This window comes from Xiphophorus couchianus, chromosome 22 (assembly GCF_001444195.1).
Source record: "Xiphophorus couchianus chromosome 22, X_couchianus-1.0, whole genome shotgun sequence".
NCBI classification, from domain to species: Eukaryota; Metazoa; Chordata; class Actinopteri; order Cyprinodontiformes; family Poeciliidae; genus Xiphophorus; species Xiphophorus couchianus.
The window spans coordinates 7,067,937-7,086,697 of record NC_040249.1 but is presented as its reverse complement, the minus strand read 5'-3'; the positions used below and the strand labels follow the sequence as shown (position 1 = coordinate 7,086,697).

The 18,761-nt window shown below is 36.7% G+C and overlaps 1 protein-coding gene across 1 annotated transcript in view; it reads right to left on the bottom strand.

Annotated features, from left to right (window-relative positions):
• Positions 1-16,756, bottom strand: part of ryr2b (ryanodine receptor 2b (cardiac)) — a 79,949-nt gene extending 63,193 nt beyond the window's left edge. The window contains exons 1-26 of the mRNA XM_028006664.1: positions 16,685-16,756; positions 16,249-16,368; positions 15,548-15,652; positions 15,020-15,094; positions 14,769-14,847; positions 14,530-14,642; positions 14,027-14,150; positions 10,894-10,990; positions 10,722-10,796; positions 10,455-10,611; positions 10,132-10,293; positions 9,872-9,993; positions 9,328-9,511; positions 9,128-9,245; positions 8,887-8,982; positions 8,638-8,756; positions 7,706-7,839; positions 5,125-5,366; positions 4,216-4,408; positions 3,811-4,030; positions 3,340-3,444; positions 3,137-3,240; positions 2,925-3,008; positions 2,636-2,795; positions 1,057-1,204; positions 622-830 (exon numbers count right to left, since the gene is read on the bottom strand). Coding sequence (XP_027862465.1) covers positions 622-830; positions 1,057-1,204; positions 2,636-2,795; positions 2,925-3,008; positions 3,137-3,240; positions 3,340-3,444; positions 3,811-4,030; positions 4,216-4,408; positions 5,125-5,366; positions 7,706-7,839; positions 8,638-8,756; positions 8,887-8,982; positions 9,128-9,245; positions 9,328-9,511; positions 9,872-9,993; positions 10,132-10,293; positions 10,455-10,611; positions 10,722-10,796; positions 10,894-10,990; positions 14,027-14,150; positions 14,530-14,642; positions 14,769-14,847; positions 15,020-15,094; positions 15,548-15,652; positions 16,249-16,368; positions 16,685-16,756 — 3,417 coding nt within the window. The remainder of the gene's footprint in view (positions 1-621; positions 831-1,056; positions 1,205-2,635; positions 2,796-2,924; positions 3,009-3,136; positions 3,241-3,339; positions 3,445-3,810; positions 4,031-4,215; positions 4,409-5,124; positions 5,367-7,705; positions 7,840-8,637; positions 8,757-8,886; positions 8,983-9,127; positions 9,246-9,327; positions 9,512-9,871; positions 9,994-10,131; positions 10,294-10,454; positions 10,612-10,721; positions 10,797-10,893; positions 10,991-14,026; positions 14,151-14,529; positions 14,643-14,768; positions 14,848-15,019; positions 15,095-15,547; positions 15,653-16,248; positions 16,369-16,684) is intronic.
• Positions 16,757-18,761: the final 2,005 nt, after the last annotated feature.

The window sequence follows — 18,761 nt, the reverse complement described above, 5'->3', positions numbered from 1 at the left end:
GCATGGCATCTTGAATGTTAGGTTTGTAAAAAACAAATGCAGGGAAGGTCACTGACATGCATTTATAACTTAAGAGTTATAAATGTCCATTATCAAACTGAAATCAAAACCCACGTTCATTTTTGCTTTGTGTAGAATAAAGTTTATTTGGTTATGAAAAGTCTGGGTCCAAAATAAATACAGTCCCTTTTTAAAGGACGCTTAAATGCATTTAGCACAAACAGCCTTGAGTTATAAAAGAAAATTATGTTGTGAAATTGGTTTGTAAGCGATTCAAATTATTGATGTTTGAATAAATCAAACAAAACAAATGTTTAGCAAGGATCAGGCAAAACGCTTGTTGGTGTTGTACAAGTAATTTAAAAAATGAGAAAAAAGATAAACCTAGACCATTTGCATGAAATTTATTTTGAATAAAAAAAGACAATGTCTGATGATGTGTTTCATTTCATTTTTCTGAATGGGCTACTTTTCGTCTCGAAATAAAAACTTTCTTACATCACAGTCTAGAGTATGTTTTTTTTGTTGTTGTTTTTTTAAGTAGAACTGACTGAGATTTTGGTTTTCACAACAGCGAGAATCTTTGGAAATATCAGAAGTTGTAAAATTGCAATGCCTCACCTCAAACCCATCAAAGACATAAGCCTGGTCATCTGAGCCGAGCTCTTTATCTGGAGTACAGCCCGGTCGGGCCCAGCCCACTCTCATGTTCCCAGCTGTCAGAACTTCAAATTCAAAATACCACTTCCCCATGGTCACCGCGTAGGATTTATCTGGTCTGAACACTCTGCTCTTCTCCACAGAAAAGAGGCATGGCTTTGATAAAGGAGCTGTCAGTCAAAGAAATAGTGCAAATATGGTTATCTCGAAAAATAAAAATTTCACTTGCACCCAAAACGTGTTAAATAGTTCATCTTTGCAAAGCTCATAGATGTCACAGCAATGAACCATAATTTAAAAATGGTAATTTGGGAGTTTTCATTTAGTTTTATAAGTTAGCCATTCCTTGACATCACCTACAGTGTTTACACATTTAATTTGGGCTTTGGTTCATACTCTGTTCCTGGCTTAGGGACTCCAGGCTGTAGCCAAATGCCAGCAGGAGACGGACGGCCCCTCTCACACTCTCCATGCCTGCTTTCCTCATCCTTTCATCAACAAGGCTGTAAGGCACGAGATGAGGACTCCGTTTCCCCTTTACATCCTTAAAAAAAAATTTAAAATACAGGATTGGTAAAGAGCAAAACAGGAAACAAATTATGCCTGAAAAACCTTGAACGATGTTAGCCTTGAGAAAACGGATCACTTTCTTTGCACAAACTTGGTGGAATTATTTTTAATTGTACAATTCTGAATTTAATTAAAACATGTTAAACTATGAATTGTGCTTGTACTGCTGCAGGACAGTTGGATGTAAAATTGAAATAACTTTGAAAATACATTTATTTTAGTAATTTAATTCAAAAACTAATATCAACACACAAGATCATCTGTTCCAAGGGTTTGTGTCGATTCATTTCAATGGTTAAAGCTGAAGAAAACCCAGAATTGTCTTAAATTGTATTAAATAAGTAATGCTCCAAGGAGTTCTGTTCAGTTACATTTATTCTTTGATTGACTTCAGGTTAGCTTAGTTGTTAGGATGTGTATGCCTGTAGATATTTATTGGTACCATTTATTGTTTTGGCATTGTGTTTTTATAAATACTGTTAATTTATTGTTATTTTTTAACCCTTTTCTTGGTATGTCCGGTGAAACTGCTCAGGGTATAAAACCCAGCTGCTTTCTGTCACTGTATAATGGTATTTGGCGCAAATCTGCCCGTCAGTTCTTCCATAAATCCACCTCAGCTTCAGTTTGTTGTCATGCCTCCTTCTTAATACTAAGCCTCCGCTGGTTAAAGTGACAAGATTTTGAGGTGTGGAGGATGACAAGAGCGGCACAGAGTCCAAGTTCAATGACATTTCTACAGGCAGCAAATGATTTGAAACGCCTCATTGTTTACTGATGTTGGTGCCCTCTCCATCATAAGCTACAGGTTTTATAAAACATAATGATTACATTTTTCAGCAGGTCTTGGTACCTGAACAAACTGGGTAAATTATCAATACCTGATTTAATATCAGTGCTTGACCGACAAACAAACTGGCCTGATCTAAACCAATAGAATATCCTATGACAAATGTGACCCCAACTCGTGTGTGGTTTGTAGCATCTGAGTGGTGTCCAAAGTACTCAACTGCTTTGGATGTTATACAAATCATATAATTGGTTCAAAAGCATTACAATGTTAGCCAGATGAATCATTTAACATGAATGAATGAGTGTGTCAGAGTAGAAAATCCCTTCCTCTACCCGAGCTTGCAACATTTCTCTGTTAATATCCTTTTCATTGGTGTTATGTAATGTAATTTATTAGGAAAATAAATTCTGGCTTTCATTAGCTGTAAGTGTTAATCATTGAAATTAGCAGAAATAAATGCCCAACGATTTCACTCTATATGTAATGATTACATTTGCTTTGAATTTGACCATTTGAATAGAATTAGTGAAATAAATCAACTTTAATGGCATTCTAAGGTGCTGAGTTGCACCTGTATACAACCACTACAAAAAGATCACAAAAAAATAGCACCTGCTCAGGTCCATAGGTCCATCCCTGTTTGATGCGCTCTCTGGCCCAGATATTATGATGGTTCTCTGCCAACAGGGTAACCACGTCCTTGTCAGCTGAACTGAGAGTAATATGTCTTAGATCTATTGGTGCAGGCCTGTAGCCGCACGGCAACTCATACCTGAAACAGATGACAGAGGAAAAATCTAATCTGAACACTTAGCATCAAGCGTTTAGCTCTATCAAAAATCTAACTTGACTGTTATGACACCAGGATATTGCATTCTGAATACAAACTTAAAATGATTACTTTGTGTGTAGTCGCATGTATTTGATGCGTTCCTCAGCGTGGTCATCTGCCAAACCAATGTGGAAACCAAGGGCAAGCACCGTCCTCCAATGGAAGAAGAGAAGCACTCAGTAACAGAGAAGGCAGTTCTTAAGATTTAAACTGTTTAAAGTACAGCAAGGTTTTGATTTGAATCAGTTTTTCATTTTATGTTTTGAAGTGTTGGAGCTCACTTAAGTATGTCCTCAGCCATTTGAAGGTTCTGGTTTCTCTCCTGCTCTGGAAGCTTGGAGAACTCCATGAGACAAGGGTCGTGTCGTTTACCTTCGTCTTTCACCTGTTTGACAACAAACGTTTGCTATTTCATGCCAAAAAGCAGAACTGAAGCACAGGAGTTAGTTAAACTTTAAAAAAAAAAAAAAAAAAATTTCCTTACTGGTCCATTTGTCCAGCCGAGGTCAATTCTGTCCTTTGCCCAGAGTTCATGAAAATTTTCTGCCATTTTTTCTCGGATGTCTTCAAGTTGTGGAGGTAACACAACCTAAAACAGGCCAATCGCTGTCAATGCACTACTGCAACTTAATTCAGGCTAGAGCTTATCAAGCTAGAAATGCTGGGAGACCGAAGTCATTCCACAGTGAATTGCCAGTTTAACATCAAAACAGATTAAGAGGCACATGCTTCAAAATTCATACATACAAGCTGGACTTGTATGTATACCGGAACTTATGCCATCCTACAGACATAACCTGCATGATTTGTGGAGAAGAGTATCCGAGTCAAAGTACAGTGCCCAGTGAACAGCATAGTAACTTCAAATTGAGTGGGAATATTTGTTTAGCATGACATTTTTACTAAATGTGGCTTTCTTTAGATGAAAAATATGCCTGTGTGTGCTGGATGTTACCTTGCTGATGTCTACTGGAGTGGGGGTGAAGGTAACTGGAGTGACTGGCACCGAGGGGCCAATGAGCTCTTTTTTTCCCTCTTCACAGTCCGAGATATATTTCTGACACGGCTCTACCCTCAGTTTGACTTTGGGGAGCAAAGCCTCAGAGCATGAAGCATAGCCTGGTGGGGGCAGGAAGCGAAACTCTCCATGTCCCCCGCCAAACAGAAAATGAACCCTGATGTTCAGGAAAAGGACAAAAAAAGGCAGCAATGGTTTTCGATAAGCAAAAAACTAAGTCTTATTACAGTACATTTACATTTATTTGTCATTAATATACAATTAAAATAAAAAAAAAAACAGAACATTAACTCAAACTGGATGGGAGAGAGAGATCAGTTTAAGGATTTTAACACTGCTGACCTGACTCCAGCTGAGAAGCTGACCACAGGATACAGAAGTCCATTAGCATTGAAGTTCTCCAGCATGCCTTGCACCGGCAGACCGTTAACCCGGAAGGAGATGCATGGAACCGTGAGGTCGAGACAGCAGCTAACCACATCATTATCTTTCAGCAGATGAGAGAAGGGGGAACTGACTTTACGGCCCACACAACCTGAAATTCAGGTCAGGCAGGATCAGGTCACTAGAAAGTGATTACTGCACGAAAAATTTAATGTGTATTAAGATGTAGCATTTATCTCACACTGACTAAATAGGCGATAAAGGTTAATGCAAATATGTATATTAAAAATGTTTGGTCCTTAATCATTTGTCATTTTCTTTCATAGGAATTTGCAATGAACGTGCTCCATAGACTGATGTCATTCCTTAATAATATGTTTGCACTTACACCAAGACTAATAATTTACTCGAAATACTTCAGATTTCTCACAGTGATACATTCACTTTTTAAAATTCATATTATATACATTAAATATGTGCAGTGGTGTGTTTCATCTTTTTATTTAGGTGATACTGGCTTCCAACTAAAAAATGTTTAAAAAATCTGAAAATTTTAACATTGCATAGGATGAATAAAAATAGATTTTTATCAGAGATATTTTATGTCACGAGTCTGTTTTGGGAACAAACAAGAAAATAGCCCTCCCTGTGTAATGAAGCTATACACAGGTTTCACTTTGCAAACTTTATTGCTAATGCAAAGCATCTTTCAAATGATGTACAAATCTACTGTGATATGAATGTAATAAATTGATATGAATATATATTCTGACAGTGATACTAACGACAATAAACTGGGATTACAAAACCACACCGAAGTTATGCAGTTCCCCAAAACGTACATCATAAGGACTTTCTCTTACTCACCTGACCACAGGTGTAGCCCATCAAAGCCAAACGAATAGAGGTCATCTCCAACTCCATTGCCCCCCCAGCCCTCTCCTCCTGTGGGCATGGGCAGGTAGCCTTCGGTGAAGGCCCAGCCAACACGCAGGTGTGTCGGTTCAGCTGTGAGGAACGGGTCAGCGTGATCAACGACCAACTCATAGTACCACCTCCGATGCTGAGCCGAGGCCTCTCCCATCGCCAGGAAGATGTTTGCTCTCATGCTGCAGTGGGGGTGTTGAAGAAGGAAAGAAAGGGCAAAGAAAACAAAAGATTATTGAATAGTATAATTTTTTAATTTAGCAGTATAGAGATATTTGTCCAAATGTGACAGTAGTCGATAGTTAGACCTTGTTCAGTGAATGCATGTTGAAAGAATAGGGGGAACTAATAGTGACAGAGCATTTGGGAAACACATTTCTGATCACTGAATCAAACCAAAGTCACGATCACTTGCTTTTTAAGAATAAGTCAACTGCATGAAATAAGTAGCACCGTGTGAAAAAAATGTTCAGGCTCAAATTTCATCAATAAATGTCTGTTCTTGAATAAATTCAATTGCATCGGTGGAAAAAGTCCCAATGAGTACATGTTCACCAATAGGTTATATCAGTGAGTGATACCATCACATATTTAAATAATTTTTCCAAGAGGTTTTTTAATGTGTCTGTTTCTGAGTGGTAGGTTTCTCACACAAAGTGTGGATATTTTTGCCATCTAAACCAATTCAAGTAAATGTCATTTAGTTAGTATTTTTTTTTACTAATAAAAAAACACTTACAGTATGTGAAGCTACTGTCTGCAACTATTTAAATACGTTTTCTGTAAATTGCTACACTCTGGTTCCTGTTTGTTCCATTTCTTCCACCTGTCTAGATAAATGTCCTAAAACCACGTTCTGAGAAGTTACTTCCGCTCTGCAAACTGGGGGTAAACTAGCACATCCATTTTGTAAAACGGAGCATCTTTTTAATTAAAAAAGTATGAGAATTTAGTAAAAATAAATAAATAAAATGATAACATACACAGATGATTAAGCAGTTAAATTAATTTAACTGAGTCCCAGAGAAGAAAAGATTTTAGAAAACGTGATTTCATTTTTTACTCTGTTGACGTCTTTTTAAAACATGATTGGTGAGAAGTCAACAATGTTATCTTCTTCACAGAATTATCAGCTCAAACACAAAGCCATCTTTCATACAAAGTTGATGTGTTTTTTCTAGCCACAGAGAGATATCGATGCTCTTCAATACACTCTTAACTTGAAAATAGCAAGTATTGAAAAGTCAATTACACTACAAAGAAAAACTTCACTCCTGTCAACTTTATGTGCTCTGTGAGCAAATACGAATTCATTCATAAGCATTTAATGGCTGTGTGCTCTCACTTGATTGCTTAAGAAATGTAGACTACTTTAACCAGTTAAAAGGTTTCTCTTTATACTCCATTAATCAAGCAGAATATTAAGTTTGACTTGGAAAAATTGTATAAGATGAGTCAAAACATTTAAAAAAAAGATATTCTTATAGCTGAGTAAAAATGTGGAGGGCAAGGAAGATGGTAAACTACGATAGCTGGAAGAAGAAAGGCAGGGGAATGGACTTCTGAGGTGCATGCATGATTAAACAGAGATAGATGTACACTCGGAGAGAGGAAAAAAAAGAACATAAAAAAAGCAATTCTGCTAGTTTTCAAGAAAGTACAGATTGAAAAGCTAAAACATCATAAAACCCCAAAGGAAAACAGGCAAAAAGGAAACTGCCTTTTAAGATCAGATTGGCACAGTGGGGCAAAAATTCAAAGGAAGAAGAAGAACATGAAAGATGATGAACTGATTAAAATGTGTTCACAGATTAACTGAGATGGCTCATATCACCTCAGGCAACAAATATCTACACCAGTGTCCCAGTGGAAAGGTTAGGATTTACACCTGTAACACGAACGATATGGAGCTACTTGATCATAAAGCAAAAATCACCACAGTCACAATTGTTAAACGCAATTATTCAATGAAGTTGGATTGATTTATACATCTTATTTCTACAATAAGAACAAAATAATAGTACGCTTTCAAAATGGGATGCTTTTGGATCTAGTTTTTGTAATGAGTTGGAACCAAAATTGAAACTAAAGTAATATTTTAATAAGTGCCTGAGTGTGATCTGTTCAGAAAAAAGGAGTAGAAAATAAACCCCCCAAAAAAACAAACAATTAACTGAAATGAAAAGACATTTTCAGCAAAGGCCAAGAGGTACAAAAGATAAGACAATAAATTAACATTTCAGAGAGAAAAACAAGGAAAGATTGAAGACTACAAAGTATTATTATGGTGTTTTTTAAACCCTATTTTTATCTGACAAATTACAGAAAAACCGCCTTTGTTTTGTGATTTTTATGAGTTGTGAATGACACAAACTGACAAAACTCCAAATACGTCTACATGCAGTGAAACTCAGAGTAAATGAAAAAGGACACGTTGACAGAAGGAGGACTCGGAGACAAATAACACTCTTAAATAAATTAATAAATCAAGTCTCATTTGAAGGAAAACCTTATGGAGTACCTGGTGACCTGATTAGTCAGTCGCGTCTGAAGTAGCAAATCTCTGTCTGGCAGCAAGCTGTCACAGATGAGGTTCTGATTGGAGCGCACTGCCACACCATGGCACACACACAGTGAGCACAGAACCTCCAGCACCTGCAACACAACCAGTCAGCACTTGACGCAACGACACCTCAATAAGTTAATGTGATTCAGGCTAAAGATCACCAATTTTTCTTAAAGCTGCTTTCAACTTTCTCTTATGTTATTTGGTAAACTTTTAGAAATACATATAATACGTCTCAAAATAAATAAAAGAAAATAAATATTTTAGGCTAGCAGTACTATATCATAGAAACATTTTAGAAAGCTTTAATTTCAGAAAATTTACTTAAGGCAGAACAAAATAAATTTTACATTAATAGATAATTGTTTTACTAATATCAAAAGGTTTGTTGGCCATGCTTTTGTAAAACTTTGTCCCCCCTAAAAGAACAGCTTTCCAATAGCAATTTACAGAGTTGACCTAACAGAGAGAAGGATCTCTACTTTTTCCTCTGTACACGTTCTCTGTAGATCATCCAGAGTCCTGACTCCTCTCTTACATCACAGCTTCTCTTTGGGATTTAGGTTTGAGAACTGAGATTGCTTTGGAAGAGATTTGATTTAGTTCCTTATTAACAATTACTGGGTAGATTTGTTTTTGATTGCCATCCTGCTAAAAGATCCAATGATTATCTATTTACAGTTTTTACGTAGAATGGTATGCCACATTTCAAGAAACAGAAAAGTATGGAATCCCATTTCTTTAAGTCTGACTGACTTAAGAAAAGAGTCATTTTTAAAAATGTCTCGAACTAGTTCTGTGTCAGCACTTTACTTTTCAAAGACTATTAGAAAACAGTCATGGTTGCTCAAGATTTAAATCCAAAGCAATTGAAAAAGGTTTTCTACCTTGTTGTTGTGCCCATGCTTTTCCAGAAACGAGATAATAGATTGAATGTGTCCATCTTTTATGACATTTATTGCCTCAGGACTCTCTACAAGAACACAGTGCAGAACTTCCAAGACTCCTAGGAATGGTAAGAAACATTACAATATAACAGAAATGCTGTTTTAACGTCTATATTTTTAAGAAAAAAATTGCATAGAATACAAGTGTAGCAACTGGGTAGAAAAAAAAAAAGTCCAAATCAAGCCGACCAGAAGATGCCTCTAGATGGTCCAGTCTGCCTATGAGCCAGTCCACGGAGCTTGAGAAATGAGCACAGTTTACATGGTTCCCACGGATCAAAGCAGCTAAAAAAGAAAAAGACAGTCGGGCAACCTGAATGAATTATTCACAGATAAGTACACAGAAAGCGAAAAAAATGAGAGCCAGGTGGTTGACTTTAAAAAGTTAACATTGGACCAGAATGAGTATTATTATTTTTAAAATTCTTACCAAGTAACTCGTAGAACAAGTAGACGACGGCCTCCCACTGAGTAGCATCGGTTATATAAGAATCACTACTGTAGTGGTGCAGATGATCAATGCAATCTAAGACCAGATCTATTACACCCTAAGAAGAACAAAGACTATGTGTTTAGTTACTCTGAGAAAAAAATAAAACAGAAAGAACTATAGCTATATTGTATTTCTACCTCTTCTTTATACATATTCTGGCGCTTCCTAAGAGCAGCCATCTTTTTCTGTTTATCTTCATGGCTTTGCTCATCAAGTGGAGACTGGAAGTACTTGATGAGATCCTGGAGGCTGCAGGTTACTGTCTTCATTGGCAGACAGAGTGAGGAGAGGCTTCCTTCATGACTAAAACTGTCGAGTTTCCTAAAGGAGAGGCAGATTGTCTTACATCATTCCACATGATGACAAAAAAAGTTTGAAAATATTTAATAGAAATGAGAAAGGACAATACAGTTTGGACCATGAGTGTTTTACTGTACTAAAAACTTAGTTTTGAGGACATTAAATTTTTTGCTTTGTTGTCACACATTTAAATGTTTCAGATCATCAAACAAACAAATCTGAGGCCTATATGAAAAACTAATCTGCCGATTTTCTCAGCGTGTGTTCAAACAAACACTTTCAGAACTGAAACTGTAAACCACAACGTAAACTCTTGACTCTTTAAGCACAGGTCTGTCTTTCCTCTGTTCTCAAACTACAGAATGGCCGTGAATCAAGAACCTTATAAAGTGAGTAAACAAAGAGACAGTGTTCCGGATGAGTCCGGCAGTGTGAGATTCTTCTCTCTGAGAGCGAGATAACGTCAGTCCATCGTCCATGTGACCCTCGCTGTGCAAAATGGCCTGACAAAAAAAATAAAAAATTCAGATCCATTCAAATCCTGCTGTGGTCAAAAAGCAGACTTATGTTTTGGGTTCATGAAGAGCCACCGTCTTCACCAAAAGTAAAAGAAAAGGAAATTAAGAAACATAAAGTTGTACCTTGCGCAGATTTCCACCCAGGCGGCATTTGACATCTGTAGCTTGATAGGTTAGCCACAGTCCTGAGTACAGATGCTGAAGGTAACACATCGAGTCTCCATATTTGATTTCTGGGATTCCCATGCAGTCAGTATTTGTGTTTTTGCCAGCATCAAGTTTGTCCTGCCAGAAAATATTTTAATGAAAAAAAAAAGTTTATAACATGTAAATTCTTCTTCCTCAATATAATTTTTATACACTGCATTGCACCATTTTGTAAGGCACTTTACATGTAATTAAAAAGTCTTAAAAACATCCAATGTGTTTCTAATTATTTAATTGACCTTTGATGATCGGAAGCAGAAGGAGGTTGTCTTGATGTCGGCCTTGTCCCGATCTACTAGGTGCAATCCTTTTTCCTCCATCAGACCCAGGTACTTCCCCGTTGTTACGTGGCACAGGCGAAAAGGCTCGCCCCAACATGTGTGCCTCCCACTCCACCTAGGAAATATTAATACAGAAATATAACAATTTCCTCATGGCATATCCAAAAAAGCAAAATGTATGTTTCAAGAGTGACAGAATTATTCTAAAATCTTCAATTTACTTACGCAACACGCAGAATTTCCAGCCTCCAGAGGGACCGTCCATGACCAGACACTGATCCAGTCTCATAATGCATCACTCTAGATTAGGAAAGCAGCTGCAGTTAGAGAGGCAAGCAATGTTTTTCTTATTTATTTATTCTCAAACTAATATGAAAAGAAGTGTGTTTTAAAGGACCTTTGAAGCTCCTCTCCCTGCTTTGAACAAGGAATAGTCAGACAAGCATCACTATGGCTGTGGAGCAGACGCAATGTTTCTCCCCCTTTTAGATAGCCTGGAAAAAGAAAAACAATATTTTACATCATCAGGTTATTTGGAATCGCTGTCTATACCAAAAGAAATTGTAAATACAGTTCTGACTGAACACAAGTCATTTTTTCATCAGTTTAGACTTTGAGTTCATAAGAACATCCGTGGTAGAAATAAAGCAGATAACATACATCTGGAAAGTTGTTTTTGTGCTTTACAAGTTTGAGAAAGACATATTTTTATTTTATTTTATTGAGAAAAATGGGATGCTAATTCTTGAGCAAGTGAGATTAAAAAAAAGTTCAAATTGAAGTATTTTTCAAGGGGGTTCTGTTTCTTTTTTAAATTGAACTTTCAGGAAAAAAATATGTATTTGCATATTTATTAAAGCTGACATGTCCTAAAACTATAACATGAGTAGTCTGCTTTTATAAAAAAAATTTAAAAAGTCTAACTCCTCTGCCTCTTCCTAAAGCAATTACATTGCTTTTAGTAATAAAAAATATACAATCACATAATGCTGCTCCTGGAAACTTCAACAGAGGGATTTATCCAATTTAATATTCTTAATTTAGTCCTTTTGTAGCGCATCTAAAGACTCCACATGAGAATCATATTTATGACTTCTCTCTTGATTTTCAAAGTGGAGTTATACATTTATAGAAGAAAATCTCTAAAGGCAAATTTAGCAGTAACACTATTTGTACACAATGGTTATGATCATATGAGAGATTTTAGATTAACAATGTGTAATGAAGAGATCTTCATTACACAAGAATGAAGAGATCTTCATTACTGAGACTATTTTACTGAAATCACTGTATAGCACTTTTAAAAGTACTTTTTGCACTTTATTAACAAGCATTTTATTTAGCACAGAACTTTAAGCATAGATTTGTACGTCAATAACAATTTGCACACAAGAAGTTTTAATTGTATTTATTGAGTATTTTTAGAGATTAGCATGTAGCCTTTTGTTCTGGGCGCTGCACAGCTGCTCCTCATTGACGAGTGAGGTGGTTGCCTGTGGAGGGAGGATAATTGTTACTCAGAGCAATGAACTACTGGTGGGTAAAACTGAGCAAATGTGTTGTGCATAATCTGTTGGGTGTGGAGTGCTAATGTAGAGTGACTCACCTGTCTTTTCTGTGTCCTCTCCAGGGTGTTTGGACAAATACTGCCCCAGGGGTCCAGACACCATATATAGTCTCCGGGAGAGGCCATTGAAAAGTGTGGGGGGGGATTGTTTATGGGTTTTGTGGTGTTTCATATGGTGTAATGATAAAACATAAAATATTTAGAAAAAGTAAATGGAAATGTTTGTATTTAGTAAAAGGTATTTTAATTAAATAAGTGGATATTGATGAATTGAGATTCCCCTGTGAATTAAAGGTGGTTTGGTCTGTCACAGCTGGGACTATTTAAGACCTCAGTTTCACCTGTGAAGTGTTGTTGACTTTGTGTGAAGAATAAACCACTGCTGTTTTCCACCTGACTCTGCCTCAAAGCTTCATCCTCACTGTAAAATCCAACCGCGAAAGGCTACCTTGTTACACAATGCAAAAAACTGGCATAATCACAACAGCCACATTTTTGTTAGAAATCCTTCTATATTTGTAACATTTATATTAAATTTAGGATTTGCATGCTCAGAGATCAGCATGCAAGAAAACTGTGGACAGTTATGGACTCAAAGTAGAGCTGGCAAAAATATCAAACCACAATTCTCATCTCAACGTCAATGTATGCAACACTGTAATCAAAAAGGACAGAGTAGAAGCAATATTTGCTAGGTTATTATTTCAAATGATTATGCATTAACAATTTGCATATAAATTGTTTATTTGACCAGTGAGACTCACTCAAGCAAACACAAAACAGGAAAATGTGTTAGCTGAAAATTCTGTTATCACAATGTTGAACAAGATTATACCATTAACAGATTTTCCTAATATGGTGCAGCCCTAACTAAGATTTAATAAACACTGGATTCCTAAATTAGTCAGCTCCTAAGTTAAAAAGATTGACAGAATAAATAATTTCAGGTCACATAACATTGACACGTGGTTTTTATTTAAAATAGATCACATTAATGTAATGTCTTTATTGTTGGGGTAAAAAAATCAATCAGACAGGTGCAACTCATTTAAAATCTGGATGCCAGATGTCTGACTAATACCCAGGAAATGAATCATGTTACACCAGTCAGTAAATTACTTCACTGGCTTCCCTGTGAGTATCGGGAGAGATTTAAAAATCCTGTTAACGGTCTGTAAAACACTAAATTATCTTCGGCCTGAACACAATTGCAGCATCTATACCAGGGGTCTCAAACTCCAGTCCTCGAGGGCCGCAGTCCTGCAGTTTTTAGATGTGCCACAGGTACAAAACACTGGAATGAAATGGCTTAATTACCTCCTCCTTGTGTAGATCAGTTCTCCAGAGCCTTGCTAATAACCTAATTATTCTTTTCAGGTCTGGTGCAGCAGAGGCACATCTAAAAGTTGCAGGGCAGTGGCCCTCGAGGACTGGAGTTTGAGACCCCTGATTACCATTAGGTCATAAGAGAAGCATTCCCTCAGTGTTTACAGAATCTGGTATAAATAAGGGGAGACATTTAGTCTCTCTTTTCCTCAGCTCTGGAGAAAATGCTCTAAAAACTTAGGGTATTCTGGGTATGTTGGCTGGTTTAAATGCAGTGAAGAAAATACTGTTTTCCAGTAGAAGAAAAATGAAAAAAAAAAAAGGTCTATTTTCATTTTGTCCTAACTATGTTGCAGTTTTTACTGAGCATAATAATGTGTATTTTATGTAGAGATTACAAGTTAACTCAATTTTTATAATTATTTCTTCCATTACTATTGTAGTTCTTCTATTTTCTATGCGCATGAATGGTGTACAGAGACTCGCCTTGCAAAAAGGCAAAGCACTTGAGCTCGTTCAGAAAAACAACTGCATTCCTTAAACACAACACACTCAGCTAATTTTTTTTCACATATAAAAAAAGAATAAATGTTTTGTTTATCAACATGCTTAGAGAGCAAAAAGAAAAGAAACTTGCCTTGAGCAATGGCACCTCCAGAGCAGATGGGAGCAACACTCCAAAGAGTCTGCTGGAAGGAGGCACTGACAATCAGACTGTCGCTCAGGCTTTTGTTGTCAGATACAGTGCCAAAGGACAGATGCTGGGGAAAAAAAGAAAATATGAGAAATGGGCTCATCAGAAATAAACACAACTTCTGATTTTTTTTCTGCCACAATAACTGTTATCATAAGCAATTATGCAAAACACCTCATCAGCAAAACAGTGAGGCATCATCTTCTGATTGAAATCAATGGAAATTTTGTAGATTATAGCTTCTGATAGTGAAAGACTATAAGTGAGAAATAAAAAATCTAGAAATAAAAGCATAAGGAAAAAAAGACAAAACACTAAATTTTTAATTGTATTATTTTCTTAACTCTTCTACACTTCTATAACCAATATTATTTTTTCCATTTCCATCAGTGTGACTTTGGTCTACTTTAAGAAAGATAAAAAGCAGTTTTTCTTCCTTTACTCACCAGATATCTCTCAGAGGAGACACTGACCAGTATGAGGTCATCTCCGACACGCACCTTCTCACCCTCTGACCTCTGCCTGGAAGCCGGATGGACAGTCCACCAACACGCCTCTCCTGAGCCAGGGGCAGAATTTAGATGAGAGGAAGCTTGCAGGCTAAAACTCAAAGCGAAGAGCCGCAAAAAGGACTATGATACATCAAATGAAAACATTATGAGGACAGGTACAATTTAAATTATACCTGCTTTATCCTCTTGCAGACCCACGTCAAACGCCAACTTGTCAGGTGAAGTCTGAGACGAAGACAAGCAACTAAGATACTTGAAGGGAAATGGAAATAAATAAATCAGTATTTTTGAAAAGAGAAAAAACTTGGCAATCCTTACATAAAGTAAGAATATTTCAACCTAGAGTCAGATTGTATATTAATGGTGGGGTCTCTTTCTACAGTATGTAAATATCTGAATTCTGACAGAATAATCTTGAACTCACCATGCCACTGAAGGAGTGTGTGAACATCACTGCCTGGCCATACAGCAGAGTGCGATGGGCAACTCCAGCTTTTGCCTGTAAATCACCATCAGTCGGTTTAAAATCATTAAAAAATATATATTTGTTTAATTTCAAAAAACTGAGAAGTAGAGAAAATATACATTTAAAAAAATTAAAAATCAGCCCAAAAAGTCTTTCAAAACAAATCTTGTGCTTTTTATTTTAACATTACTCCCCTAAAAATAAAACCATGTACATGTACAGTGCCACTATAAAATCAGCCTCCGTCTACAATTTTGAAGCTTTGGATCTTTTGGTTTTCTATATTTTATCTATTGGGAATTGAAGCTGCCGTTTCTTAGAAAGAATGAGAAGTTTGAGACACTTTTGCAAGAAATCTAGACATCTGGATGTGTAAAAAGGCCTAATGGAGGGATCTGAACTTATGACTTATACTGCAAGAACATAAGCCAGCAAATTCGTTCATTAAGGTTCACTGAGAGCGAAAGGAAGGGAACAGATTCTCACCTCTGCTGCCAGTTGTTCGCTGTGGGCCAGCGTCTCCTGCAGGGCTCGAACAGAGAGACACTGAGCCAGGATGAAGCCACACACAGACAAGTCTGGAGGAACATTCTGGCAGGAAATAAAAGAACACAAACACTTGCTAAACTACTTTCATGTGAGCCTGTTTCCTTTCCTATGATATAATAGGTAACAACAAATCAAATACAAATTGACATATACAAACCAAAAGATTGATCAATCTATAATTTAAAGTGTGCATATGCTTGATTTAGCTGCAAATGTTCACATAGAAAAACCTTTCCACGTCTTGCCATGTTAAACCCACACATTTTGAAAGCATTTTCATTTGATTTTATGCAATTGAACAGCACTAAATATTCTAAATATATAGATTCTAAATTGGATTAATTTTGGCCATTTTAGCAAATGAAAATGTTTTAATCAAAATTATTGTATACTGTACATTTTTGTTGTCATTTTTTTAAAAGATACTACACCTAATTAATTAGCAAAAATGAAAGTATAAGATACAATCAGTTGTAAAACAAAATGTTTCAAAATTATAAAAGACAAATAATTTTATATTATTTCGTAGACAGCTCAAAAAAAAAAGACACTATTTAAGTCATCACTGCCACTAGTGTCAGAAAAGAGGACAAAGAGCAACGCCTCGGAGGTGAGGAGGAACAGGTGGAGCTTTGTACCTTGCAGTTTGAAGTGGGCTCAAGCCTGCAAAGCCTGCTGCCAAATCCTTCAGCAGCAAGACAGAGCTTCAAATGTTCGTTATGGGAGGTAAAGGTGCTCTGCAAAACCACCTCATCTCCCTAAGGAAGGGAAAGAAAGACCACAAACACATGCACACACACACAGAGAGAAAGAGAGATGACAACAAGACATTGTGTGCAAAACAGATTTACATTCTGAAAGAAAATATTTCAGAAAAGAGCACTGATATGGGTGATGCATTTTATTTCTATTGAAACTGTATGTACAGTAGATCTGGACCACATGCCTTCTATCTTATCTCCATTCAAAAGCCACATGCACCACGTCAACCCAATTAGACATCTCTATCTATTTAAAGAAGTGCAAGAAAAGGATCACAGATGACCAGGAATGCCAACACCTCTCTGTGCTCACGGTCCACACTGCCATATCTGGAAGGTACTGCTCTGTCCGACCCCCCGATTCGACCGTCTTTCCGCTCCTCATATCAGCAGGAGCACGCAATCAGTCGAACACACTGCCCAGAGCTGAGGTTGCGAGGGGCATTCTGATGGGCTTGAGGACTTAGCTCAGCTGTACATCCAGCATGACAAAATTCACCATGGAGCAATGGAATAGGGAACGGAAAACGTTTTTGAAAGTGGACATTTTTTTTCTCAAATTTTGGCACAGGAAAGAAATTACACAGTTCGGTTTGCATATCTTAGAAAAGGTTATTATACAGGCACCTTGTATTTAAAGCAATTTCTGATTTCTCATTCTGATAAAAAAAAAAAAAAAAAGACATGAGGCAGAAAAAAACCAATATATTTCTTATGTACAGCAAAATACCTGTTTCACAAATGTAACTTGATCAAGCAATGTATTTCATAAATTGGAGTGTTACCATAGATTTCTATTGCCATCTACCAACTAAACACAAGATTTGTCAAGAATAAAAGACACCATTTATGGCAGCAAAAGTATGGATCAATTAAACACAATTACTCCAAGTTATCTGTATGTGATTTTGTCTTACCTCCATAGGACAAGCTACTATCAGAAGGTAAAGATTACAAAGTCTGAGAGGACAACCAAAAAGAATAACATCTTGTAGTGAGAATAACAAAAAAAAACAGCTTGTATTTTATTTCTTTTTTACTCACAATAACTACAAAAAACAAAGATTAGAGAACCAGTAGGAGTTGTAAGGCAACAGTTATTTAAATGAATTTGGGACCTTTTTTTTTTTTTACATTTGATGTAAAAAAAAAAGAAAACATTGCTAATTTAATACAAAACGAAAATGAAGATTTTCAACTGATATCCTTAGAAATAAATTAAAATACTATATCTTGACCTTAAATAAATTGTATGTGTTACCTGGAGGTTAATATATCGAAAAACATAAATACTATCTTTTTCTATTAGACGGTCTTTTGAAAATAATTTGACTTCTACCAAGTTTGACATAGTTTGTGACTCACCGTTCGTAAAAACTGCCCCTCATCTTCACCCTCTCCTGTGGCGGTCATTTTTTTAAACTAAAATAGGTCTCATCTGAGGAGACTCGATGCAAGCATCTACACTGAGGAGACCCCAGGAGGCTCAGGAAGTTTGGAGCAGACAGGAAAAAAAGAAAACAGGGAGCAGGGCCTTCAGCTTGTGGGCGGTGTCACTGTTAACGACCAATTACCTCACGACGCCATTTTTGCCAGCTGCTGCTTCCGGGGGAAAGTGAAGAAACAATCAACTTGGTCTCTGGTGAGCTATTGTGATAAATGTGTGCCAAGTTATGATGACTTGTGGCAGTAAATATCTCATTATCTCCATGGCTATGTTGCTTCTTTGAAAGGAAGGCATGGCCACAGTCCAGTAGAGAGTAGTACTGACGTTAAAAGCTGTAAGTTTTTGGAAAGAATGTTTTTTTTACACATTTGTAAAACTATCACCATGTCTTCACAACATATTATGAGGCAGATAATCTGTGAAAGGATCCATTTCCTCCAAAAAGCTCTAATCAGAGCCAGGAGGAAGTTGTTAATGTTGTTACCAACTTACCATTACAGAAAAACCATTTTATCCGTATTCATCGGTAGTTATCTTCTTCTTCTGTTGCGTTTTATGGCAGTTTACAGACTTTGTGCATTACCGCCTCAACTGGACGGTACGGAAGAGGATTAGGGCCACCGGGAAAAAAAAATCACCGGCGCCCAGCGAGCCGGACAGATCCTGCACTCCAAACAAAAACGTTCACCTTTTTATCACAGGAGCAGAGGACAAAGCCTGAACTGATAACAGCCCAGCAAACGTGCTTGTTACTAGTTGGTGACATACCATATTGTCACGACCAGTGATGTGTTAATATAGAAAATACAGAATGTGTTACTTTAATGGTTACTATGCCATTTAATTTAGCCAATGATTCACTAAATCCAAAAAGCAGCAAAGTTTCTCTTTTTTTTCTCATTAGAAGATAAGCTTTACATTCAGAGACCTATGCAATGGCTTT